This window comes from Echeneis naucrates, chromosome 11, assembly GCF_900963305.1.
Source record: "Echeneis naucrates chromosome 11, fEcheNa1.1, whole genome shotgun sequence".
Taxonomy (NCBI): Eukaryota; Metazoa; Chordata; class Actinopteri; order Carangiformes; family Echeneidae; genus Echeneis; species Echeneis naucrates.
In genome coordinates this window covers 8,745,300-8,772,935 of record NC_042521.1, presented here as the reverse complement: position 1 = coordinate 8,772,935, position 27,636 = coordinate 8,745,300, and the positions used below count along the sequence as shown (strand labels likewise).

General features: G+C 42.5%; 2 protein-coding genes and 1 long non-coding RNA gene across 5 annotated transcripts; 1 reads left to right on the top strand and 2 right to left on the bottom strand.

Annotated features, from left to right (window-relative positions):
- Positions 1–753: 753 nt before the first annotated feature.
- Positions 754–15,231, bottom strand: gmpr (guanosine monophosphate reductase). 3 transcript variants are annotated; one of them, XM_029513845.1, is made up of 10 exons: positions 15,217–15,231; positions 6,057–6,143; positions 3,840–3,959; positions 3,398–3,481; positions 3,148–3,321; positions 2,967–3,048; positions 2,217–2,323; positions 1,872–1,914; positions 1,592–1,751; positions 754–1,479 (listed from the first exon to the last, which is right to left on the bottom strand). In XM_029513845.1, the coding sequence occupies exons 2-10, from the start codon at positions 6,141–6,143 to the stop codon at positions 1,299–1,301; spliced, it is 1,038 nt and encodes a 345-aa protein (XP_029369705.1). In that variant the 5' UTR covers positions 15,217–15,231; the 3' UTR covers positions 754–1,298. The 3 variants fall into 3 exon arrangements, with proteins under 3 accessions (XP_029369705.1, XP_029369703.1, XP_029369704.1); XM_029513843.1 differs by lacking the exon at positions 15,217–15,231 and having other exon boundaries at positions 6,057–6,364; XM_029513844.1 differs by lacking the exons at positions 3,398–3,481; positions 15,217–15,231 and having other exon boundaries at positions 6,057–6,364.
- LOC115050783 (uncharacterized) lies at positions 9,002–15,201 on the top strand. Its single transcript, XR_003841230.1, has 3 exons — positions 9,002–9,122; positions 9,559–9,667; positions 14,595–15,201. It is a non-coding gene; the product is annotated as an uncharacterized LOC115050783 (long non-coding RNA).
- Positions 12,659–27,636, bottom strand: mylipa (myosin regulatory light chain interacting protein a). The gene is made up of 7 exons (XM_029513842.1): positions 27,397–27,636; positions 25,936–26,126; positions 17,208–17,393; positions 15,716–15,913; positions 15,434–15,598; positions 14,034–14,457; positions 12,659–13,217 (listed from the first exon to the last, which is right to left on the bottom strand). The coding sequence occupies exons 1-7, from the start codon at positions 27,481–27,483 to the stop codon at positions 13,026–13,028; spliced, it is 1,443 nt and encodes a 480-aa protein (XP_029369702.1). The 5' UTR covers positions 27,484–27,636; the 3' UTR covers positions 12,659–13,025.

Sequence of the window (27,636 nt, the reverse complement as noted above, 5' to 3'; positions counted from 1 at the left end):
TGTTGTGGTTGAGGATATATTGGTCACTTGAGAGCAAAAAAACTGCTTCTCTATTTTATGAGTCCAAAAAAGCGCCAAAAAAAAAGCTGTGGATTTATTTTCGAGCCCACTTATAAAATCAGCCACTTGGCCTTAGACACTTGGTCTGACTTCAGGGTTCGATATTATAACTGCTGTCAGAAAATGATTACTACAGATGTTTAACCCTAACCCCCCCCAGGTCAACAAGCATGCGGGACAGCAAGCCCAAGAACTGCCAACATTTGAGTGTTTCGGGGAAAGTAACCATCAACACAACGATATCTTTATTTTACACGTTTCATCGTCGTGTTCATTCTCAGAATGAGTCCAAACTGTTGATAGTTGAGCCAGAGGAAACACAGAGACCCTCTGCTGATTATTTGAGTTTATTACTTTAAAAAGTGATGGTTGGAGTTTTTCCCTTTATGCTGTGTTGGTTTGGACGGCTGCCACCAGAGCAGCTCTTCAGTGAACGACACACACTTTAGATTTCATTGATTTAAAATGGGAGGCATGATGGAATTGATGGAGACTGAGATCTCACTGTTTGCACACACACACACACACACACACAAATATCAAATATATCAATGTTTTGAATCCAGCTGAACTGTCCAGACACACTGGAAACAGGCACACAGCTCTAAAAACACACACATCAAGTAAAGAAAGGTACACTATTCGGTTGTGTGATTTCATAGAATGATGACACCAGAGAGGAGGGCAGAGGGTGCTGCATGCAGTTTATTGCAACATGACTTCTCCAGTGACATTTAAAGGGCAAAGTCCCTGGATCTTGCATATTCACTTTTCACATTCATTCTAACCAAATGTTCTTGGCGCCAACATCAGGCCTCCTCCCTGCTGAGTGTGTTTACATCCAATGTGTTTTAAGTAGCCTGTAGTCTTGATACCTGGTTTATGTAGAAACACACAAGTTGAAAGATTGAATATGAAGTAGCTACGCATGCCCCAGTACTCAGGCTCCTTCCTACCCGATGTCCACAACGACACTGTATCCCATGACATTTGAATGTTATCTGTATTTTAGAATATATGTAAGCATGTAAACACACTCGCTGTTGGATGTTTCAAATCAAACTTTTAATCACCACCTGCAGGAAATGAACAGCTTTCTGATTGCAGATATCCTGAGAGAGACGGGTTTGTTGGTTGTGTATATGTGTGTGCGTCTGCATGCTATGTTAAACCTCTGTCCTGCTGTTCCACATTTGGACGTGGAACAGTACAATGCCTGTGTGTTCATGTAAACTCCACTAAGTGAACATTTGGTTAGACTGCTGTGTGACACGGATAAAGGTGGTTCGCCTGCTCAGCTCTTTCAGCTTAGCGGCGCCCACATAGGTGCAGGTGGAGCGTAGACCCCCCAGCACATCACGGATGGTGTTCTCCACATCTCCCCTGTAGGGAACCTCCACTGTCCTCCCCTCAGACGCCCTGAGAGCCAAGGACATAAAGAAACAAGATGTTCTTAGCTACAGAGGAATTCAAAGCTCTAACCACTGAAGAGAGTTCCCTTTGTCCAGGTTATGGATCTTCGGTTGTTCACCTGTATTCAGCAACTCCACCGACATATTTTTTCATTGCTGTGTCAGAGCTCATGCCGTAGAAGAGCTTGTACATCTTGCCGTTTTTCTCAATGACCTCCCCTGAGCACTGGTCGTGGCCTGCAAGCATTCCTCCCATCATCACAAAGTCAGCCCCAGCACCTGAGGAGCAAAAGTTAAAGAGGCCTCCATTTGTAGTACAGTCTGTATCATTGAATCTGACACACCAAAGACTGTAGGGGTGTGTGTGTGTGTGTGTGTGTGTGTGTGTTGAAGTCTCACCAAAGGCCTTAGCGACATCTCCTGGGCAACTGCAGCCACCATCCTGAACGGGACAAAAACAAGACGGTCACATACCCCCTGTCTCTCATTTAAGAAGTTAAGATTTTACCCTGGAAAAACTATTTCACTCATCTACACTGCGGGTTAGGCCAGAGTCCTTGGTTAATGTCTGTTTGTGATCAGTATTTATGTTCTTCATTGATAGGACGGATATGTGACATATAGGTCTTTCACTGTGGGCTTTCACTGCACTGATGCTCCTTTCCACAGGTGTTGTATTTTATATATACTATAATAACAGTAGCTCTGGCTGTCGCATAATGTGTAACTTTATACGGGACTTACAGATATAATGTGTCCTTTGAGTCCGTGGGCTGAGTCTGCACACTCTATAACAGCACTGAGTTGTGGGTATCCCACTCCTGTCTTGATCCTTGTCGTGCACACAGACCCTGCCACACACAGGCCACAGTACATACATCAGAGTCAATCGTCATGTAGCCATCCTTGTGTGTGTGTGTAAGTGCGGCTGATGCGCAGCATCCTGCTGCAGTATCAGTCACATCCGGTGCTCTCTAACGCCACACGACAAACAACAACCAAAAAGCTGTATCAGAAGATCTTAAGCAATGTTTGCCTCATGTAGAACAAGCTGTTTAATCCAAAATATGTAAATATCAGTCCATGAGAATTAGCTAGTGCTCACTGGGACCCTGAGTAATTTTAAAATAGTCTGTTGAATCCATTCTGCTGCGTTAACAAAGGCTAAGAACCTTGTAAATGTTCCACTCTCTCTACAGCAACCTGAGAGCTGTAACTGAAATCCTTCAGGGGAGAATGCAGTCAGTGACTCTGCAATGTATAGATAGTAAGAGGCACTTCATGAGTGAAGAAGCCACGAGATTCACTGTTTTTCAACATATATCAACAGGTAAGTTACCCCAGAAAGAAAAACCTACCTATTTCAATTTTGACTGTAGTTTGAAGTTAAATTATTTATACAACGCGTGTCTGTCTTTCTGGCTCATCTCTCACCTCAGTCTCAGTCATTTCTATGTGCTTTTTGTTGCCTGAAGAGACGGCACACCCACCCACCTGGCCCGATGCCCACTTTGATAATGTCAGCTCCGGAAAGGATGAGCTCTTCCACCATCTCACCTGTTACCACATTACCAGCCTGCAAGACAAGTGGGCGTTCAGGTGAAAAGGCAGTCGTGGATACCCAACATACCATGAGCCCCTGCTGCCAGACAAGGTGGCGCACTCTCTCTCTTACCATGATGGTGTGTTTGGGGAACTTTCCTCTGACCGTCTTAACAAACTCCACAAAGTACTCAGAGTAGCCATTTGCCACGTCCAGGCAGATGTACTTGAGAGCAGGGACGGCTTCCAAGATGGCACACAGCTTCTCCAGGTCCGCGTTGCCGCTACCTGAGCTTGCAGCTACATGCTGTGTGGAGCAGATCCCTACAAGTAAACACTCACAACTAATGAATCCATCTCGGTGCGTGTAAAGAGGCTCTTACCTCCAAGCATTCTGGATGATTAGCAGCAAAGTTTTTCCAGTCTTCCACAGAGTAGTGCTTATGAATGGTTGTGAAGAGTGTGTGCTACAGAGACAGGGGATACACAGAAACCCAAGATGGTGTTGGAAAATAGTCTTTCTGATAATTCTTTATATGTCAGTTGAATTCATTCTAATTGCCACCGTGTAAGAAAAGCAGTGCTGGTGATGAGCACAATTCATTCAGTTCAACTCAGCCTTTTGAAATAAAGATTTCAGGCACTTTGAGTGTTACAAAAAAAAAGAAAACAAAGCAAGCAGATGTCCTCCTGCTACTGGGACAAGGTTGCTGATTTGTGTTTTTTTCCCACAGTGATCTGGATTTTCGTTTGTGATCCTGTGTCAAATAGTCAACACAGCGATGCTGTTATTCATTTTTGAGCCTCTCGGCTGTGTCAACTTACTTTGCTGAGGACCTGTGCCATCTCAAATGTTCCTGTGGTGTCCATGTTGGCAGCAATGATGGGGATGCCGGTGTAGGTCTGTTTGGAGTTGCGGAATGTGAAGGTCCTCTGAAGGTCCACCTACAGACAAAGAGACGCGTTATCCTGGAAACTTTTAGCCTGCAGTGGAAGCCCGTGATTGTTTATGTGACTGAGGAATTATTTTTCCTCTTCTTCTTTTTTTTTTTTGAAATGGGAGCAACTCCTGTTCCTGTTTGACTGAATCCTTTAGATCCAGGTTTTCACTCAGCCAATGCTGCTGCCTGTAATGTGATATGAAACAAGTTGTGCTCATTGTGCCACAGTGTTTGCTTATATGGGAATGTGTTTATCTGCAGTCATGATGCAAGCCATAGCTTAGATTCCTTTAGCTATAAATAAACCTTATTCCACTGAGTTAATATGATTTAATAACACCTGGACTGAGTGCAGTTTCCAGATATTTTAGTGTATATTATACACTTTTTTATTGAAATAGGGGCAAACAGGAAACTCACATTAGCTACACAGAAGCAGATGTAAAACAGACACCAAGAAGTCATGGTTGAATAAAAAAGCAGTCCAGTGTGAGCCGTAACCTTCGCAGAGGAATAAAACATGAGGGAGGATGGGAGGATGGGAGAAAGAGGACAGCAGTGAAAGATGAGCTGTATGAGGAGGGAGGTGCGTCCACTCATTTGTGTCCACTTTCTTGCTGCACAGGATCAATACAGGCCTCTTCTTATGCAGCCGCGCTGACTCAGCAGGATGCTCCAGTCTACCGGTCACCGGTAAATCACACCGAGGTATGAAACATGAACAACTGAAGCACCGAAGGTAAGTCCACATCAGGTGTCAGTTTACGTTACCTCTGGTTAAGTCAGACATTTTCTGCTTTTACACATTCATTTCTCTGGTTTGATTCTCAAAACACGTGGCTTTGCTGAGACAGATGTTTGTCCAAGTCAGGTTTATGTGCTCATGTACTCCCTGTACTTCCTCCCCAAAACACCTATGTCCTGTATCTGGGCAGATGGAGTTCTGCAATAATTCAAACAAGATCAGGCCGGATATCAACAGATGGATGATTTATGAGTGCAGGAGCCATCAGATTTGGCTGCAGTGCTGAAAAGCTGCAATGAATCATTTTCTGGAGACTAAAGACGGCCGACATGATTTAAACCCTGTGCTGTTTTCTTTAGGAGGCCTTGTTACCGCATTACTTAGCCTGAATGTTTTGAATGAATAATAAGTCACAGTATATGATGTAAAGAATGTGGCGGGATATAAAAGCTCATTACGGGCTCAGTGCGGGCTGCTGTCATTCATTTTGAGCCAGGTGTTGTCTGAGTTGTCGCCTGTGATATCAGTGTGATGGTGTATGGAATGTGCTCTGGTTTACTGTAACACACACAGGACTATTTTTAAATAGTTTTCTCAGAAGTCTCTGGTGTCTCATGTTGCTTGCTGCCTCTCAAAAGTCGACTCCCGCACACTTCCACCTTCCAGCCCAGATTTAGTGCCACCACACCGATGCGTGTGATCCTTAGTCAGTGCCAGGCTCCGATCTGATGGCACCGGGACTAAGATGAGGAAGTGATAAGGAGACAAGGACAAAGACGGGATTGTTTTGCCTCAGATGCAAAATGAGGTGGTGCTACACACAGTGTGGCCTCTTTCTCCTACTTATCACAACAATAATTCACAAAATCAGGTCTGTTCCGGTCAAACTTTGCCTGTTGTTGCGTTTTTTTTTGTCTGTGTAATCAGTTATTGCGTATAGCTGCAGTGGGGTACAGGCTGTAGCTTTGTTTTCTGTCCTTTAAGAAGGTCACACTTCTACTAAAACATAAAAGCTCACCATAGCACAAAGGCAGTAAACACCTGTAAGACTTACACAAAACAAGACGATGAGGGAACGCATCAATAAGACAAAATTTCACTGAGCTCAATTTTCACTCGTCAGATATATTGATGTGTTGTCATATTGATGTGAGAGCAGCAAACAGGGTTAGAAGGCCCCAGAGCGCTGATCCCCACCCCATCGTCCTTCTATCCACCCCCTTGTGTTAATAGTTATCTCTATTATGTCTCCACTCATCGACCTGTAAACAAAAATATACTTCCCGAATGCATCAGTAAATACTGAACACTCCTCCTGAGAGGTGTTGCTCCCTGATTTGAACAGACAGTACCAACCTCCGAGCGACTCTTCAGGCTGCTCCTCTTGGGTCTGAAGAGGACATCCTTAAAGTCCAGCTTCAGGTCTGAGTCCACTCGAGGCATCTTGGATGCCAAGAACACTGTTGACCAGGATGATGAGTATGCAGAGGAGATGCCTCTCAGGAAGCTAGCAGCAGCAGCAGTAGCAGCAGTGGTGGTCGCTGGTCCAAAGCTCCAGCAACCAAACCCGAACCTCCAGGCGGCCAGTGTATTTATAGCAAAGGGGGCCCCAGCCCACCCCCAGCCCCCATGGCTTTATTTGGGCCTGAACTCCTCTCTCTCTCCCACTCGACTCCCTCTGCCTCTCTGTCCCCCCTGCTCGCTTTCTCCCTCCACTCCTCCAGTGCTCTCCCTCTCCCCTCTCTCCTTCAGCAGACTGGCAGGAGCAGCAGTGGCCAAGCTGGCAGGCACTGTCCCAGCTGCTGACACACACACACACACACACACACATGGTTGCACTGCAGTGGGCTTGCATGCTGCAGTGCTTAAGAGCACACCTACTGTCCAGTTAGGGCATTGCTCCCCGAGCTATTGGCAGACAGGGCAGAGAGAGAGAGAGAGAGAGAGAGCAACAGCAGAAAAAGAGTGAGGGAGAAGGAGGGATATAGAGGCACAGGAAGACAGACTGAAGCAGCAAGATAGGTTGTGCACTGATGGAAAAGTCAGGGATCAGTCATGGATAGGTTGCAGTCCTGAAACAACAGTGAGTTTCTTTGTGTGTGTGTGTGTGTGTGTGTGTGTGTGTTCACATCCATCGTTACTTGATAGTTTTTCCTGTAAATGGTTAACGCTCTTGTCTTTTGTTCTGTTTTATTATTACATCAACTGCACACACCATAGGGAAGAAAAGTAAAAGTAAAAAATAAATACTACCCCGATTTCAATATTAACAATAACAATATTACTTGAGTGTCATTGTGCAGCATTAACACAAAGTGCGGTCCATCAAACAAAAATGTCTAAACATGCGCAGGAAAATCAGACCTAACATACATAAATGTATATTTTGCCTTCCATACCTGTACAGTGGCACTTTCTGACCAGCTGTTACACAAAGAACAATGGTAGTATGTGTTTTTATGTCTCAAAACATGTCTGGAGAATTAAACATTTAGACTAAGTAGGCTAATTAGGAACTTTAGGACATGGGTCTGAAATGTAAAACACAAACTCAAAGGTTACACAGATACCATGCAATCGATTGATAGATAGATAAAGTAGTTTGTGATCAAGTCATCACTCTTTGTAATTTGATGTAAGGCTTTTGGAAGAAAGTCAGGCCAGTAGATGTCAGCAGAGTTACAGAAACAGTTGGCGTTAAAGTGGCATGCCTGGGTCAAAACTCATTTGTTTCCTGGCAACTAGATGTGCCTTTGAGATATTTAAGTGTGTATTCGTGAAGACTTTTCCAGCAGGATTAGATTGTTTTCAATCACGGTTTCTTTATATTTGTTCCAACCGAGAAACAGTTCTTCCCGAAAGCATAAATTGTTCTCGTTTCCCGCGCTTGCAAGCCCGCCAACATTTCAGTGTAAACTCTGCATTTCCATTTCAGTTAAAAAGTCCTTTAATGCAAGAGGCATGTGATTTAACTGAATTTGTGTCACTGAAATTGAAATACTGTCTTGCACAGCAGTACCATCTTTATTTGTTTTTTGTAAACGTGTACGTGAAAAATTCCTAACTATCCAGCAGCATGAGGACAACAGCTGCTATAAATCTACTGCTGTTTAACCCCTTGTGCATGTCGCGCTGACCTCCACTGATAAGATGCTAAATAAGGTCAGCCCCTTAAAGGCTTTATCGTGTTTGCACTGATAAGGAAAGTACAGCTTGGTTTTAACTCCTTGAACTCTATGAATCCTCTGTCTTCTTGTCTTGTGTTCGTCTGCATTGCTGTCTGATGCAGGAAGTGGGTTAAAGTGCAACAAGGCCCTGTCTTCTTGTACACATTCCGGTTTTATAGCTCATGTGACAGGAGTCACTTTCTCTCTTTAAAGAAACATTCTGAATGTTCAGAAACTGACCCATTTAAAGAGTTTTGATGCATTTTTATTGTTGTTGTTGTTGTTACATGAAGTTAGTCATCGTAACATCAAAAATGTTGGTCAGACTGCATTATTGTTGTAAAATTTTCTATATGGCATTTTTGTCATAAGGAAGCACCAATATCAGGCTGATTTATTGTTTTGATTGAGTTAGTTGATTGAGTGTTAGCCTAGCAGCTAGTATGGCAACTTAGGCTGCTAGCATTAGTTAGTATTACAACATGAGCTATTAGTGTTAACTAGCAGCACTAATCTTTTTGTTGTGATGTCTGAGGTCAGCCTCACAGGACAGAAGCATGGTTGTCCGTTATATGCCAGATTATTATGCAAATCTTGTATTTTGTACAGTGGTTATTTCAGTGTCACCATGTTTGCTGCCTATCTGTTATGCAAGTACGTGAGAATGACGAATAACCTTTTTATCATACTTGGACGATGGACGGTAGATGATGTTCAGCTTGCTGCGATAGCTGTATTTAGGTCTATGGTGGCCAGTTAGCAATTTAGTTTGACATCTTTTTGGTATTTGCAGCAAATGTAAATCCTCTGGTGACTGTGTTCAGACTCCAATATGATTATAACAATATCTGACATGGATTTTGCATGGAGAACATTCAATATGTTGGCAGGTTTACAATAGTCAAATACTTCTGGAGGGATGCGTGCACATCGATGCACACACAGTCTAACCACACACTTATTTACCAGCTGATGGCTCCATCAAACACACTCAGACGAGATGAGTCCCTTGACAGTGTGTCACTGGGCCAAGCAGATGTGAAAACCACATGGCACTGGGTGTACTTGAAGATGGTGAGAATCTTTGATGTTTGTTTGCTGTCACGAGTTAAAAATTCAGCTTGTTTTCTCTCTAAGTGACTCAGGTAACGAGGATGAAGGACGATCGTCTCCATCGGGAAAAATCGGCTCAGTTTCGCGCTGTGAAATTTTGAAGTGATGAACTAGAAATGAGCATCCAGGGAACAACATCAAGGTAACTGCACTTCTTCCTCAGTCGGCCTTGGATGGTTCTGCATGGATTACACTTAATGACAAGCTCACACTCTAGAGAAGTAGGTTAAAGGTCATTCAGGGTTAACAGAAAAGCATGTCAAGTTTTCAGAGGCACACTTTGACATTCAAAGGAATTCAATAAGATTGATGGAGTTATTTTCCTACAGACTTCCCTCCTTGTTGCCTCATAAGTGTAACATTATCTTGCCTATTTAATTAAATATTATACAATTGGACTCGACATGATAAATCCATCTCCTCAGCCTGTTAAATCCTAAACAAGCTTTTACCCTGAACCATTATGCAGCCAGTACTGACCAAGGCACAAGTTTGGGAGAGCAAGTCACGAGTCATTCCTGTCTGAATTTTCAGACGTTACACTCTGAACTGAACTCTTTGTCATTGGGTTTTGGCAGGTGGCGTAAACACCAGCAACAGATGTTTCCATGAGAGGTGCAAGGAAACGTGACATTGGCTCTCAGCATGCAACCGTGAAGTCATTCAACACTAATGGCAGCCGCACAGGTCAGTGGAAAACATCTCTGCCAGGGACAGACAGTGGACGCAAAGCAAGCCAAGCATCCAGACAAACACAATGACTTCTAGTTGTTTTTCTTTCGGGACATAGCAGATGCATCGTGTGTTCAAGCTGTTTATAATCATTCATATTAGCTCATAACACAACATCAGCAGTATTTTAGCCGACCTGCTGCAGCTTTTAATCCACCAATAACAAAATAAACAACCTAAACTCACTGTTTAGTATTGCCACATCCTACGTTTCACTGATAAAAATAGGCTGCCAACCATGCTTTTGTTTTTATTGACCATGGACACACTCCAAATGGGATGGTACACTGCAAAGAATGGTTTGTGATGATTTTTTGGCAAAACATTGAAAGGCATGTTAGAATCTGCTTTGGGCTTTAAGTAATGATTAACATTTATAGCTCACATATCCTTCAGTCTTTTATTGAAACCACATTTAAGTAGGACATAAATATGCAACAGATTAGGCAAATTCAAAAACCACTGTTTCCAATGAACCCACTAAGCCCGTTTAGCTTTCTTCTTCTATTTTCCCCTCTGACATCTGCTCCACGTGCCACCATCCACTGCACAATCCGTATGTGTTGGATATTGCTCAACAAGAGATTAATGCAGTTGTGTCTGGTATTAGATACATTTTGGATTAGTGTGGCAGAAGAATATGTTTCCAGATTTTCACATTTCAAAGAGCTTATGTCTCCCTGGCCTTTTCTAGCTTTCCTCTAGAAATGTGTGCTAATGCCATAAGGTTAAAAAATAATAATAATAAAATACAGATGCTTTTGGCCTCAGCAGAACATCTTGTATCACAGTTCCAAGATCAACGCTGTAAAAGTCCTGTTGATAGAGGTTTTTCATTCTCCTTCCTTGTTGAGGATAGTTTACAGCTTGACAGTATTCTAGCTGGTGTTGTTTTCTGACCCACAATAACACTTGAGTTCTGCGTGGCAGAGTAGTAATCGTAGCCTACGCCCTTACCCCACTGTGTCCTTGAAATTGCTAGAGAACAAGAAAAACACTCTCATGCAGAAGGTTGTGGAAAGACAGAGGGGTTCACAGTTCATGAAGTCAGACTCTCAGACAAATAAATAGCTGCTGTTTTAGCTTGTTTTCAGACGTTTCAGACAGCCCAGTGGAGCTTGTCATTTCTCATCAACACAGTGAGCGTCTTTGTGCCACAGACTGTGCAGCTTTCAGCTCACTGTTCCCTGCTTGACAGTGACAAATGATGCACTGACCTTTCAATGTTATTGTATCCACCTGGGGTGCTGCAGACACTGAGGACTGAAGTCTTGGCAGACTTGCCCCAAACCAACCTTCCAGGTGTTAACAAAAGCTGTTTTTTGTTTGTTTATAGCATGTCTTATCAGAAACCTCTGAGCCCTGGAAATTTTGCCGACTATGAGTCTTATGACCAATCCCAATATTGGTGTAATTTAAGGAACAGTCATGTGGCATCACTGTATAAAACTTCTTTCATTATCTATCAATAAATCTGGCCAGAGGAACAAAGGCCAGATCTCATTACAGTATAAGAGGACAAAAGCCAGTGGCTAATCTGCCTGGTGCAGCTGCTTCCACCCGTAAAAGTTTGGTTACCTCTTTAAACCATTTCATCAAAGGCTTTAACTGCAACAGACCGATAGTTTAATTTTAAGCCTGAACGCAGCAGAGTTCAACTGAAACTTCTAAACAGGCCGCTGAATAAAAAGTACAAAACACAGGTGTTTTTTTTTTTTTCAAAAACAACTTTAATACTTTCTCTTGTTAAAAGCAGAATAGATATAAAAATGATTCATTTTGAAGAGTTATTTTACAGAGCATAGTGGCTTTTGCTTCAGAAAACAGAAACAAATTGCTACTTGTACAACATGAAAAATAAAGTCCTTCCCCTGCAAGTTTTCCTTTTTTGTTATAAAGCAAGTCTGTGGAAAGTTCATAATAAACACAGTGTTGTTGCTACATTAAGGCCAAACCCCCTACAGACACGTGGAAAACTTCCTCAATAAAGTGACAATGTATCTTTTCCCCCTCCTCAAATAGTCTTTGAAATTAAATAAAACTTGAAAGTGAGAAGCGTTTCAAAATCAAGCAAGTATTGCACAGGCAGATCTTCTAGTACCTTTTAAAATATCAAAAAGGAATTAACTAGTACACCCAGATAAGAAATATACTATGGAAGTTTTCAGAGGAAGCAGCTGCTTCTGGTCAAATTCAATTTTTTTCCCCATAAATAACTGCAGTTCTTTGTCTACTAAGAAAAGGCTTTTAGTCCACTTAATATCTACCTTTCTGTTGGCATGGAAACACATGTGAAGGTGCAAACAGCCTATAAGACCAGGCTTGTAATTGTAGACAAAGTGGCAGTTAATCATTGAGACCCGTTTTGAGGTGTGGGAGGACGAGGGAGTGTCAGTCAGATACAGTTCTGGTGGGTGAAAGAAAACCTTCAGGACTCCCATTTCACTCCAAAATTAAAAGCTGACGATGCAGCGCTACACCCAAAGCAGTGCTGTGAAAGAGCTCTAAACACGTCCTCATTGGCATGAAAACACTGGAGATGGAAAACAAACCAGAAATAAAACATAGTGCAAATGCATTTTACACTGGTGCACCATAAAATTCTGCTCTCAAATCAAACCGTTTAAAATGTCAGGATGCTTTGTAAAAAAAATAATAACAATAAAAAAAAAGAAAAAAAAGACAACTGTATATACAGTGTTAAGATATTGTCAAACACAAAGGCTCATCATATGGTACGGGCAATGAGCCTGATATAGGGCCCTGATGAGAAACAAGCAAAACAACAAATTCAAAAGCATAATTCACAAATAAAATGTTTTCTGTATCAGGTCAACTGATGCAATAATTTAATGGTACAAAGAGCCTAATCTAAAATCATGTTGCGGTAAAGGATTGTGATATATATATATAAAAAAAAAAAAAGAAAAAAAAAAAAAAGATGAACAGAATGATATACAAAAAAAATATTATGAACCAACCAGACAAACCGACCGTCCAGAGAAATAACAACACACACACACACACACACACACACACACACACACACACACACACACACACACACACACACACACACACACACACACACACACACACACACACACACACACACACACACACACACACACACACACACACAATAACTGAGGGAGTGGTTCGAGTATAGTGATCTTTGTTCCTTTATGTTTGGCAGGTCCATGCAGGAAGAGCAGATGCTTTAGAAATGCTCCTTATCAATTAAACCATAATCTAACTGGTATAGCTTCAAGGTGTTGGTAATGGAATTTGGTGGCTTCAGCAGGAGTTGTTCTTATGTGTGGTAGAGCTTCTGGTCATACTCTGAAGAGCATGTGTGAGGAGAGGCGGTGTCTCTGTGGATGGGTGCTGGGATGCTGCTGTGGTGTTTGTGGTTATCGGTCAGCGTCAGGTTCAGCAGGCTGGTGCAGGTGGGCAGGTAAACGTGCTGCACGTGCTCCACCTCCGATCGACACACAGGACACAACTGGGGGGAGCCAAAAGGAAAAGCGTTGAACACATTCTGCGTTTGACATCTGAACACCATCATTAACAGAAAGGGAACAGGGGTTTTGAGCCGACACAGGCTGGACGTGACCGAAATTGGAAAACAGTAAAACTAATGTTTTCACATGCTCATACTGAGTTCATCTCACTCACAGAACATATTTTAAACCCAGCACAGACTGGTGCAAGACAAGAAAATATGTAATGAAAAGAGCAGCTCTCGGAATATCACTGTTAACATTTAAGGTCACCGTAACGAAGAGTCCAGAGCAGGCTTAAATAACCGAAAACTGCTACAATGAGAAACATATTTCTATAGCTTTGCTGAAATCAGTGGAACTTTCCTTCTCTTCTGTTTTCTTGAGATTCTTCTGACTCATCCACACAAATCTATTAGCTGGGTCACGTTTACTAGTTGAGTTAATTGAAGGGAGATTTGCCTGGCTGCTATAATCCCTTTCTAAAAACGGGCAAAGGCGTGCACAGTAACACACACACGCGCCATCTGTTTTCGCAAAGATGGGCAACATTTAGCCGATTAAGTGAAGGGACAATCAGGTCAGTAGAGTGTAAGCAAAGTTTTGAATGTTGCTTAAAAGACCATAAAGAGGACAAAAAGTTGAAGTTAAAGTGCAATTTAAGAGCCTTCGTTATAGCTGAAAACTCAGAGTATGTCCAAGACCAAGCACAAAACAAAGAAAAACTTTGGCTTAGTTTTTAAAAAGTATGTCCTGTAACATAGACCTGACCCCCCCACCTGCTTCTGTCTGTGGTAATTCTTTAGAGGAAGTCTCACCTGAAGCTGATTTGCGCAGGTCTGGCAGCACACCATATGGCCGCAGGGGCAGAATGCAGCATCTATCTCCTCCTCGCAGCACAACATGCACAACAGAGCATCTCTGAGCTTCTGCAGCCTCTCCTGGAGAGCTCGGCTCTGCTGGCAGCTGCCGCAGTCTGGCCCCTCGTCCCGCTGGTCCTCTCTGCGTGGGGAGCCTGAAGGGGGGGAGCGTTCGCCGCTGCCGGAGCCGGACATCAGGTCCACGACGCCAGAGTTGTAGAGCGCCCGGCGGGCGTGGTCATATACTTCCTTCGCAGTGCGCCGAATGTCAAAAACGTACTTCTTGCCCAGATTAATGTTTTCGTTGAGGAAGAGTGATGCAAGGTGACCCTTAAAGTCTCGACTGTACTGCATCATCACTGCATTTGTCACCGTGTCGCACCTGGAAACGAAAAATAGACGACCATGAGATTTCCATTGTTACATCTCCCTAATTGAAACTTCTCTGCCTCACAGCCTGTTCATGCACTTATTTTAACAAGTTTGTTTGTGTTTATTCCTATTCCATTATTTGTTTAGCCACCCAATGTGCATCCTGATCTGAGGTCACATTTACCACAGGCGAATAAACACCCAGCACTTGGTATCGGAGCAGCAGGATGAAGACAACAAAAAGCTGCAGATCAAGCTAAAAACCCACCCCTGAAACAAAAGGACAGAGCTGTCCTTTGTTCCTTTTGCCGGAGAACAATTTCATAGCTCAGCCATTTGAATTATCTCTGTTCACTGTAAATTTTACACACATGCTTTCATGCAGCACAGCCTATGGAAATTAAAAATGACATTTCTATCCGCTATAGATCAGTCTGTATATTCTGTGTTTCCATCATGCTTTCAGGTCAAGGACGTGTTTTATGTGGCTGTCTGCCACACTTTGCACGCATTTAAACCATAAAAAAGGGGAAAAAGGGAATAGGAGAATAGAGTGTACAAATGTGACAGAATGCACTCAGAAAGCCAAATAGGGCAGTAACACAAAGCATGATTTAGGTCAGTCCATTTTTCCTCCACCTCTCATAAGCTAGTCTTCAGTAGAGGACAATAAATGGCCTTGCATTATCATAACAACATGTAGCTTGGAGGTGAGTTCTAAACTAGTTCATATTTTTGCACTGACTAAGCTTTAGCCACGACTGCTCACAGAACTCAACTGAGCAGTAGAGCTTAAAGTTAAATTAGACTTTTTTTTTTCTTTAATGTTTGCTCACCACATGAGCTGCAGTAATTTAAGGCAGTATTGACTTTGTACAGTTATTATTATTTAAGGCCCTGAAGAGATGTCAGTTAAAATGCATCCACACAGCTGGGGTGTATATATGAACCACTGATCTGGAGAAATTAGTTTCTTTATCGCTCACCTGTAGAAGGCGTGTGTCTCTGTGATGGCCCGGTACAGACCACTGGCTGCTCGATTACTTATCAGCTTGAACAGAAGCACCACGCTGTCGTTGGTCTCCTTGGTTACCGTCAGATACACACTTTTACCAGACTGGGTGGCAATTTGAATAACGGGGTAGCTTATTCTTTTAAAAAAAAAAAAGACATGGAGAGAACAAAAGGTTACATACCGAATACTGTCCCAAGGAAAAAAAAAAAACATGCACGGAAGTGTCTTATTGATGTTCGCTGCACCATCATACCTGTTGACTAAACTGAAGTCCTCCTTGCAAATAGCAATGCCCTCTGGGCCAACTCCGATGGCTAACCGTTGTCCATTTGCATCACGAGCCCAGTGCCACTCTACACCGTAATGCTCCAGGGAAGAGACCAGCTGCAGGGCCTGGTACTGCACCGAGCCCTGGCTCAAACCTTCCAGTGCTTTATGTCTGGATACAATACTGCAGGAGGAAGAAGGAGGGCGACAGAATGACAGCCATTTCAGTTTCTCTCACTCTTTTAAACATTTTCTGACACAAACTTTGTGATACAGATAACCTTGTATCAAGGAAAACCCGCTGTGACAGGAGTGTTATACAAGCAGGGTAACGACAGGACTAGAGTGTTTCATCTGTCACAGCGGCAAACATCTTCAGGCAGTGAGCTCTGATGGTAACCTGCTACGTTTCTGACACCGATGCTTGAGAGAGAAATGCCTAGATTGCACAGCTGAATGCATCTCTTGGCCATTGAAGCTTAATTCTTACAGACCTTTCTGACAAATGCATTATGCATATGCAGTATTGATTTGCAACCAAATTCTATGAAATGTGTAAAAAATTAGCTGCAGATAAATGCATATATAGCAGGCTGGGGTTAGGTTAGGTGTAGGTGTAGCACTGAACACCAGTCTCTGCCGGCTCAACGTGGCACATAGATAGTGTGTAGCAGGTATGGCAGATGGGGCTTCATATTGTATAATTTAATAGGCTGAATATTTGAAGAACAGGGCCATGTGCACCACAAACACTTCCAGAAGGCATTCCCGAAAGGCTTTACATACAAAATGGGGACACTGCACAAGTTTCTGGATAGAGTCCCAACAGTTGTAAGCAGGATAGGCATGGATAAATGCCCTTCACACATAAGACGCACAGTGAAAGAAGAGAAGTCTAAACCCTGGCAGTAGAGGAACTTTGTCACCCTCTTTTTGTGTACAGTGGAAGGTTCTGTCTGTGGAAGTCTGAAAACACTTGCTATCTGATCTCATGTCAGCTGCTTTGCTCAGCTAAACTGTGCGCGCATGCTCGTGTGTCAGCTGTCAAACTGGCTACACAGACCGACTCTGTCGCTGTGTCTGATGCACTCTTATCTGAAGTCTTTCACCCCAGCTACAAAAAAAAAAAAAAAAAATTGCCCTGTCTTAGAAGGCAGATGTGACAATGCAGGAAAATACTGCAAAATATAAAAGACAGCACTGTCAGTTCAAATCAGCGTTCTCTCTTTCTCTCTCTCGCTTAAGTCAACATTTGATTTAGATTTTTTTCTTCCATGTTACTATGTCTGGGCAAAATCTGGTTTATTTGTTGTTCATTAGTCGTGTTTTTGGGGCAGTGTAATGTCTCTACTTCAAATATGGAGATGTGGACAAAAGATACAATAAGATACATCTTCACCACTACACCATTTTTTGTTGAAATAATGCCAATTTCCCACTCCCCTTGAAAGCTTAAGTAGAGTTCTTTAGTGCTGTACCTGCCCATCGTGGCCGTACTGGGTTCCTCTCCGCACAGGTCTGAGTACCAGTACTGGGCTGTGTTTTGGTTGTAGTCTCCAAACTCTGCCTGTGCCAGGAGTGCACTCAGCTCCTCTGCTTGTTCTGAACCCATTCGCAGGTGACCGTTGTGAAGATCCTCCTTCACATGCATGAAGAACACGTGTCTGGGAGATGCAGAGACAAAACAGAACATGGGTCATAATGGAGATTTAATATTGAGGTAAAGGCATTGGTGAGCAAAGACAATTCATCTTAACATAAGTACTTTTTTCTATCCGTATTCATTTTGTCACAAACATGTTCCTGGTTTAAGCAGTGTCCAAAATCCATGTGTAATGGTTGAATGATGACATCTGGGACAAGTCCAGACGATGGATAGGCGGTCAATGTGGCCAGAGTTTCACCAAAGACTGGGTTAGCAGGTTAGGAACACACACAAACACGAACACGCACACACACAGCAGGTGTGAAACAGAGAGGAAAAGGCGACTTTGATATTTGTTTAGAATAGTGACTCCAATTTCTCCTTTCCTATCTCCTCATTAAAATACTACAACTCCATTTAAATGTAAATTGACTCGATCATCATTGTGGAAGCTGAGCGGAAGAGACATTACATTGCTGAGTGGCAGTTTTCTCCAGTTTATAAATTGAAAAGGCCATTGAACTTTTGCTTTTGTGGTATCTTCAGGACCAATTTCATAACTGCTATGTGTGAGTGATGAATCTGTCGAACTGTCGAATGCAGTGAAGGGATTTAAAAAGAGCAGTGATTGCCAACATCCTGTCCATGTGTTTTTCCCTGTGGTTCATTGTGGGTCAATAATGTTCTCCAATGTGTCCAAAGTCACCAAAGAGCAATAATCTTGTTTTGCCAGACTTGAGTTTGAGGTGTCTAAGAATCACCCTAAGATGGACTTACCAAGTTAAAGCTGGGAAAATAGTTCAAAGATTAATATCAGGCAAAGACAGCTATTGTTATTGTTTAGGCTGAATGATTAATGAGAACAGTGAGTTCTGGCGTGGTCAAGGAAAACAGCCCAATTTTCAAAATAAGCAAGCCATGGCAGATCAGCGCCTTTCCATTGTTGTAACCCGAAGATGTGAGGAATTCTTTCCTCCTAACAGCAGGAGACGTCAAAAAGAGAAACCCCCTGACTGACTCAGCCCTTCAATCACGAAGCGCGCTGAACTAAAGTAGCCCGCACAGATTCCTACACAAGATGACCTGTGGGCAAGAGCTAAGCAGACTGTAAATGCACTGTAGATCCTGATTCAGGTCACCTGCGTCTGTGAACACAAACCGGTTGGACAGCTTTGTTTTCCGCCGATAATAAGCTGATAAGTTGACCTCTTTCATTTTAATATCCACCCATTCCCTCCACATCCTTCCACATTAAACAAAACTACACCTTTGCAAATATTCCAGTGGTAGAACAGTTTCATGTGTAAAGAAAAATACTGAATATTTTGGCCCAGAAAACCCTGAGAGCAAAGAAAAGTGCACCTCAAACTGCTTGTTAGTTTGCTGAAAATTTCCTGTGAGCTGCCCTTTCTCTTTGAAGCATGACGCAGATGTATTTTATTCGTGCAAAGGAGGCCAAATTGTGGCCTCAGGATATTTGTGAGGGTTTAAAGGGACATTTTTGAGTCTAAGAGGATCATAGCACAAAAGATCAATTTTATTAAAGTTTCTGCAAATCCATTATTTGTTGATGTAGTCAAATCTAGCAGAGATATCTCGTAGGGCCGAGATGAAACGTGATAGCAAGCTGTTTCCGCTGTCATCTTATAGAATGAAAAAAAAAAAAAAAAAAACAGACTCCGGAGAGAGCAGGGTGCACCTGGACACAGAAAACAAATGTGTTGACTTGTAACTGGTTCAGTGCGCAACATTACAGACATGCCCCACCCAACACACAGTCAGTGCTTTCAAGGAGTATCAACAGCAGCCATGAGGTACTCAAACAAAGTCAGTTTACACCATCCCAGACCACAACAAGGAAGCCCCATGGCTGACTAGCCTCAGGCATAACAAACAGGGCTTTGATATGGTGTTAAACATCCCATTCCCTCCAACGCGCGCACACACACAAACACAGTGCTCTATTGTATCAGGCCCCGCAGGCATCATGTGACGGAGGGCTGCCAGTTAGCTACCTGTGTGATGCAAACAATAGGGCTCACTTGACTGGGAGTTTACTACAGGGTGCTGACAAAGAGTCACTATAGGGCAAGCTGCGGAGGTTACTCTAGTTCAAGTGGGGTTGGGAAGAGGTTATTATAGACCATTGTAAGCATTTAGTATGTTGAATACTCTTGTAAACATATAAATGTAGAGCTTGTTGTCATGTCGTAGTTACACTCGACACTGGTAACTGGTATTGTTTCTTACTTACAAACGGTGACAAGCAGTCTCAAATATGTAACATCAGGCCACTGAAAAACCTGACGTGTGGTTGCCGTCGTGGGTAAACAAGTGTGCATGCTTTGCTGAAGCTAAATACTGTAGTGTGGAGAGAACACCAATTATAGCCTAAGAAGTACAACAGGCTAACAGGGCTGCCATAGAGGTAACTACAGTTCATCGGCAGCTGTTGGTGCCCAATTTTCCCTGAGGGTTGATGAGATGCATCAGATAGGCGTGCTTTCAAATACCACAGAAACATGACTAACACCAACAGCACGCTGCTTTTTAAAAACACAGAAGCTTCCTTCAAACCCCCTGTCTTGGTGCTAAAAATTAACATAATTTCCTACAGTCACAGCATCTAAACCCCCTTGTCCTCTGTGTTAAGTGGATAGCTGCTCAGACTGCTGTCCAAGGATCAGTGTGCTTGTGAAACACAAGCCCATAGAAGCACACAGTGATTCCAACATGGGCTTTCAGGCTAATATGTTGAGTTGGTGTTGATGAAATTCAAAATTACTTTTTAAAATTTGTTTCCTTCCTGAATGGACAAAACTGTTAAAATGAATGTGTCTGGACGTATAGTTCCTTACAAACCCACCAGGTTTGCACCAGCCTGTGACTGAGGTGACATGACAAGAGGCGTAATGTACAAATGATCCCTACGCAAAACCCAAAGCGCATCTGAGCAGATGATAGAAGTTAATTCAGTGTGTCTCCCATGAAAATGACTAGACTCAGCAGAATCACAGGACTTAAATCTGGTCTCTTGCTGTGACAGATTGCCAGGCTACATTCGACTCACCATGAGCAACTAGACCCCACCTTTCAGCCTGTTTGATTCAGCAAGTCAGGGACGGATATGAATCACTATCCAGACGCATTTGCACATGCATCAATGCATCAGACACATCGGTGAAGTATATGTTACAAAAAAATAAAAAAATAAATAAAAAAATAAGATATTGCAGTCCATGTGATGTGTTGTTTAAACCATCACCAACACGAGCCCAAAGCCTCCTGGGCCATAGATAACCCACTATCATCACAATAATACGTTCACAGACACAATACTCACGTGAATGCTAACAGAGCGCAAGACAAATAAATGTTTTTACAGAGATTACAGAGATGTTTGAATACTTGATTTTCTTTCTGGAATAATTCAATTAAAGCAAGCCTGAAGACTGTAAGGGAATATCTGAAAATAGGTCACTGGCTGCAGAGCTGAGCCAAGGGGATGAGGATGAGAGGATTCAAGTTTTTCACCTAATGTGTTCCACCCAGTATTTAAACCATTACATTTAAACCACTGAAATATCACTGAGTTTTTGCATTCTGCTTTTTTAGTAATTCTGTGTTGAAGCTTTTGGTATATTCTTTTATAATTGAGATTTTTCTTTTTAAATATTTATACTTTTTTTTTCCATCCTCCAAAAACATGAGACAACGAAGTCAACTAAACTCTCTTCAGTTTGTTCCACCCATCTATAAAACAGCCCCATTTTTAATGTGTCCTCCCTGACCAATGTCTGTTCCCCAAGTAGACAGAATACCAGTCAGTTCACTACACAGAAGAACACGTCCCCACAAACTGAAACTTAACACCTCTGCCTGGAGACTACAACTCGCCCAGCCAATCACCGGCAGAGTTTCAGACCTCATTGGCGGTGCGCTCAACAATGCATTTGTGAGCAAGTTAGATGACATACTGCCAGCAGTTGTGTGTGCTGTGAGGTTACTAGCAGTCAATGACCGATGTTAAACTCTGCTGAAAATCTCCTCCAAAGGATGGTGAAAGAAAAGTCAGAGACCAAGACACTTAGTGAAGTTTTAATTGCGTAATTTAGGAGAAAGTTGCTAAACAAAGCCAAACCTAAAACTATACAGCAATAAAATAAAGAAGCTGTTTGTATGATAAATGTCTTGAATTACAGGCTGCTGCTCTGCACTGGATGGTAAAATAGTAATTAAAACCAGGCATAAATCCTAAATTCAGGCACTAAACAAATAAGAAATCTGTCATTCCCAGGCAATTGACAATGTTATTACTTCAAAAAAGGGCTAGGTTACTGAAGAGCACAACAAATGGAGGAAAGAAACCTGCAGGCCGAGTTTCAGCGACTAATTACTGACAGTGAAGCTTTGCTCTAAAGGCTTGGGTGCTGTTTCTGAACACTTTAACACTCACAAGCATCCAGATCGCTGTTCGACTTGATTGTCTCTGTAGCCTGTCAGGGAACTGAAAATTATAACTTCTGTGTGACCTGAATAAATTACTTGTTTTTGCAGAACATTTGGCTGGAGAGCTAGCGTTGGGATTTTGTCAGAGATCTAATTCTCTACCCTCAGTCTTCATGGGTGAACTGATGCCAGTCAAAACTGAAATCAGTCAAGTTGCCACAGAGGTTCATGTAATGCATGAATGAGACTTAATGTAACCATTCAGTCAAGAGTCTTCTTTTAGAAAACCGTTTTCTCAGTTGATCCATTCAACAAAAGCTACAGAGGTTTGGGGACCATCCCACCATCCACTGCAGGAAAGGCAAGAAAAAAAAACTCTGAACATGATCGATAGTCTGTCCTAAGGCTAACACAAGGCAGGCAAATGCATTCCCTGACTTGCACGTCTTTGGACAGCCTGCCATTACATAAGGAGGAGGAATACTGTTCTCTGAGAGCAATGACATCCAGAGAGCAGAGTCCGTACAGTTGGATTTGGACATTTGTCAGCCTGCTCTGTAATCCTTTTGATTTCTGCCTTATTAGCTCAGGGACTCTGTGGAGAAGAGCACAAATCAAACTTGCACCTAGATATATGTTGATGACTTTTGACTCCCAGCTTTTCTGTTGGGATGCAATTATTATGAGGACATGCTGATTAAAATAAACCTTCCTTGTTTAAAGCCGTTTGGATTGAAGTTAAAGATAAACTCATTCTCAAAGGGGTTGAGCAGGTTAACAATCAAGAACTCCGATAAAGCATGTGCTAATAGCGCTGCCCTTTGAGGGCATCCAATGTTTGTCTGATCAGAATGCTAAGTGCATGGGCTAATGAAGGGGAAACATTCACATATTTAAACCAGAATCACCCCCAAGCAAGAGGTGTTAAATGATGTAGATAAGACAGGCTGTTGTTGTAGCCCTTGGCTGAGACCTTTTACCAACGAAGTGTTTCCTGTAATAAGAACACATAGGTGGGCACGTCAGGGAAAGACTGATGAATGCAAATCAGATCTGTGGACGTAATCTATATTTTTTTAAAAGAAAAAAGATCACATCTTTGTGTAAAAAGCTATCTCAAACCACGAGAAGGCCTGAATAGTATAATCGGGTCTTTCTTCAATGTAGGACCAATGTGGAAGTAGCCACCCAATGATAAAATTTTTAACATTTAGCGAAAGTGTTGAAAAGCAAGCTGGGAATCTATGGGAATGTCAGGAGAAACTGAAAGGACTTCCAAAGCCAGAGAATCAAGCAGAATTTAATAGATATCAGCTGATATGAACTTTGATTGTATGTGATAAAAAAAAAATCTATATAAAACCACAAAAAGGTTTAATTACTGACACTTGATACTCTATATATATAAAAAAGAGGAGATTCATTGTGGTATGAAAGGCAAGCACACACTGGTTTGAAATACTACAAATGTGTGTTTCAATGTGAATAGAATGTTCTCTGAGGATGAATTAAACAAAATATCCAAATAGTTGGCTGCATGTGAGTAAGAATGCTCAAGTGACCTGCTAAGCTTTACGTGGCAGCACAGTACACAGCAGCTTATATAAGCAGCTCTGTGCATGCTCAGTCTAGTGCGGATTATGTAATAAGACCTATAAAAGGGACGTCAAGAAGGCCCACCCCTCTGCTTATCTAAATTTTTGTAAAATATTTGCCAGATTTTACTGTATTTAATTGGTACATTGCACATTCATCAAAAAATAAAGGTTGTAAATGAGCCAGATTTTGCTCTCTGGGCTAATATTCATCTGTACTCCCTTGCCAGCTCTTTTCCCACAAGTGGAGCCACAGACTCTTGCTAATGACCGAGCAATAGAAACATTCTGTTGTGTGAGTGAGTATCAGGTACTTAACGTTAAAAAAAACAACAAAAACAGAACACAAGATGGTTTAATGACTACAATGGCTTCCTAATTCTCTGTAAATATAACAAATGTGCTTTAGAAGGACAGGGACTGGAAACACATTTTACAATCACGTTCTGATTATTTTCCCATTTGGTACAAATGGCCAGCAGGCATGCAAAGGAGGAAAAAAAACAAAACAGAAACTTGTTGAAGTTTAGTTCCTGCAGGCAGAGTGGACGGGACACGTAGAAGCTGTGGTAGCCTAAATAGGTCAAAGGTGACAAGCACAATAAATAAGTAAAAATTGAGCTTCTGCAGCCCTCAAACTATTAATTTGACATACAAAATGAAGTGAACTATAATTACCATATTTAGTTATGAAAAGAATGCATAAGATTACATATAAACAAGAGTAATTTAAAGGAGTGTCGTGTTTTCACAACCTTTGTAAATGCATGTCCCAAAGCTGTGTGCTGGTGCCCAAAATGCAACAACAGTGCACTGCCAGCATCGCAACCTCATCTCTAAAAACTTATTTCAGTGCTTTCCCCCTTTCTCCTCCAGCAACACTTAAATAATATCACCTTTGAGCAGATGGATGGCATCAACGCTCTGCCAAAATTAAACACGCAACTTGACATCATGAAGGTGTCTGCCATGTGTGAGTATTTATTAGCAGCAACTCCACGTAGCTTTCCCTGCCATCGCACATCTTTAAGTCACCTTTTTTCTTTCTTCCACAAACCCGTCACACCTCCCTCCCCCCACCCGACACCAGCCATCTGTTGATAACCCCTGCTAATCTATTTGAGGTCAGAGCACAGGCAGCCAAGTGTCCTCCACCCTCACCCTCACCCTCGCCCACCCCCCCCAGCGCCTTTCACTTTCTTCTTCAAAGGCTGCCAAATATGGACCAGGGGTAGTGTGGGTGGAAGGAGCAAGGAGGAGGAACAGAGAGAATGTGGATAGCATATTTTTATATAATTACATTGGGGGAAGGCAAAGTTGTTATCTTTTTTTTTTTTTTTTTGAGGAGGGAGTGACGCGGAGCTGATGGTGAGGCGGTGGGTGAGCTCACTGGAATGCCAGATAAATCCTGGCCAAGTCAGATGTGTGTCATTTTAATGAATGACATGCTGTTTGTATGAGTGAGAGGGCAAGAGCAGTGTGGCAACGCTAAATAAAATTCCAAACAGATTCCCCTCTTGAGTGCCCTCAACCCTGAGCCGTATATCCAATCTCGCGCCACCAAACACCCTTCACACCGCCTGGAGAGAATACGAGATCAGCAGCACCACACTAGATAGTGTGTATGATACAAGACTCTTTGACAGGTTCTGAGGGCAGCATAAGAACATTATAATTGTTGTTTCCATCAAATTGGCCTGGAGAGTAACAAGTTAGACTTGTTACTCTGGTCTACCTAAGTATGTTTTGTTACTGTTAATAAGATAAAGAGGAGAGATAGTAAGGGAAGATATGATTTCAATGATATTATCTGCTATTGCAAACAAAAACAGACCAATGAAATTTCCGATACACGTGACTGGAAATCACAGAGACGCGGACAAAGTTACATCCTAGTATTTTCAAAAACTGTGATAAACGTTTCTATGAAAAGGAGCTGCAAAAGTGAAAAACACCCTACAATGGCCCTGTTTTCAAAAAGCATCTGCGTAGATGTCAAACTGAAGGCTGTGCTTTTGTTCAAACAAAATGACCACAAAACAATTGGGACCCCCACCCCCCGGCAAAAAAAAAAAATAATAAAAAAACACAAGGCACAACAAAAGTTATTTTGAGTTTGAATGGGAGTAGTGACAGAGGTCCAGGCTGTGACACAGAGGGTCCCCTGGGGCAGCCAAAGAGCAACATAGCCCCAGAGCTGCCGGATCACATTTCCTGCCTGTCGCTACTCCTAAACGACCTATAGTAACCCCAGAAGAGCTGAAGGAAGAGGTTACTATAGGGTATTTCACTGTGTCGGAAACAAATGATCAGCTCTACGCACTGACTAAGGATGACTTTGTTTGTTTTTTTTTCCACCAAGTGCTCCTTGTTGCATATCATATGCAATCATAAGGAAATAGAAGGATATTTTAATTAAAATAAAAAGACTTCATTATGATACGACAGGCTGACACAATTTTGATTGCAGATGTGCAGACATCGTCTATGCAGCAGCTTGTGGGTCGGTAAATGTACCTTGTCTGTTCCTGCAGAATGAGATGGGGCTCCACAAAGAACTTGACCCGTAGCCTCAGGCGACAGGGGGCCACATTATCCATCTGCTGGCAGATTCGATTCCTCAGATTCAGCCACAGGTTCTCTCCTTTGCTGCCCGTGAACTGCAGCCCAAAGTAGTCCACTTCAATAATGCCCAACTTCCGACAAACCTGCAGAGAGATGAAAGAAAACGGTTGCAAAGGTGATGGATTTTAGAAAGGGCTACTGTTGTGGAAAAGAAAATCATTCACCCAGATGAAACTTCATGCTAGTTACTACAACAGTTGGCTGCATCACATTATATAGTTTAAGAACAGAGATGCCACTTAACGTCTTGACTAAGATGCCCTTGAATTAGACACCTAAATGGCATTTACCTCCCAATAGAAGGTGGGAAGATTCAGCAGGACTCAGGAGTTTCACAGGACTATCTAAATGAGGTTAATGGAAGAAAAGTGCTTTTATCACCTCCTTCATTTGGATTTCTGCTGCCGCAGTGCTACTCTCACATAGATAACACCCATCAATACCCCCAAACCCGGGATGGAAGTAAACTTGGAGAGCCCACTGGGGTTGTGGGGGCTTGTCAAACCCAGAATCCTATGCAGCAGACATGGGGGTTATTGCATAACTTCTGCTGAATGTCTGCAGGGAGCCCGGAGGCTGAGATAAAACTCATTCATACCCATGGCAAGTTGGGAATAGGCCTTGCATATGAAGTAGCTGTACACTTTATTAGCGCAAGGGAGAAAAGAAAGACCCAACTGGAGGCTACAGATGAAAGGGGAGGACAAAAAAAACAGTTCATCTGCCACCTTGTTCCTGTCAACTTAACACTGGATTAAAAAAAAAAGGGGGCGTTTTAACAACTTCGCTCAAGCAGAAGTTGCAGTTTGACTGGAGCTGTCTTGCAGAGGCAGAAGAGTGAACTGTAGTAACCCCGACAGAGCCATCTGCCCCTGACTAAGCCGCGCAGGTAGAGGCGGCTGTCAGCTCCCACCAATGTCACCAAACTTCTCCTGCACATGTCCAGTTTGTCAAGCTCTACGTTTAGACTACAGATCAACATTATAATCGAGCCTCATTGTTAGAAATAGGAAGTGGTTGTCATTTTTCTCGGCACGTCGTGAGCAGCAGAACATCTTGTTTCCCCGCTCCCGGCTCATGACAAAGGGTTGAGGAAGAGCTCCACTTAGTTTTCTTGCTGTTGCGTTCCGCAGATGGGAGTTGACTCTGATTATTATAATGTCAGATAATAATTGTGTCAAGCCAACACACTGATCGTTTTATTTCCTGCGGCGGGTTTGAGTTAACTTCCTAATTTAACACAAGTTTCCTTAGACGGACATGATACAAGATCCCCATTGGCCTGTCGGAGACACCGTGTTTATCAAAACAACAACAACAACAAAAGGTTTTGTGTATTGTGGCTCAGTCTACCTTATTCAGACAATCTTCACCGTTCGCCTTCGCATCAACTTCCACTTCCATCACCACCGAGTCCGGACGAGTAACGTGGCAGAGCATCCTGGCTGTCCTCCGAGAGTCTTTGGTGTGCCACTGTTAACAATAATAATAAAACAATTCTCGAGCGTTCTTTAAGAAATAAAATCCACCCCCTACATCAAGCCCTTCGTCACTTTCTCAGCCTTTTCACTCCGTGTGTGGCGGAGCCGTGGC

What these genes read in the sequence shown, in the direction of transcription:
- gmpr (XM_029513845.1), bottom strand. Translation starts at nt 6,143, where the DNA reads ATGCCTCGAGTGGACTCAGACCTGAAGCTGGACTTTAAGGATGTCCTC. An exon ending in TGGCACAGGTCCTCAGCAAA is followed by an intron (nt 3,482 to 3,839) that starts GTAAGTTGACAC and finishes CTGTCTCTGTAG; the next exon opens with CACACACTCTTCACAACCAT. An exon ending in TCCCCAAACACACCATCATG is followed by an intron (nt 3,049 to 3,147) that starts GTAAGAGAGAGA and finishes CTTGTCTTGCAG; the next exon opens with GCTGGTAATGTGGTAACAGG.
- mylipa (XM_029513842.1), bottom strand. Translation starts at nt 27,483, where the DNA reads ATGCTCTGCCACGTTACTCGTCCGGACTCGGTGGTGATGGAAGTGGAA. An exon ending in GTGAAGATTGTCTGAATAAG is followed by an intron (nt 26,127 to 27,396) that starts GTAGACTGAGCC and finishes ATCTCTCTGCAG; the next exon opens with GTTTGTCGGAAGTTGGGCAT. An exon ending in CCTGCGCAAATCAGCTTCAG is followed by an intron (nt 13,218 to 14,033) that starts GTGAGACTTCCT and finishes GGCTCCCCCCAG; the next exon opens with TTGTGTCCTGTGTGTCGATC.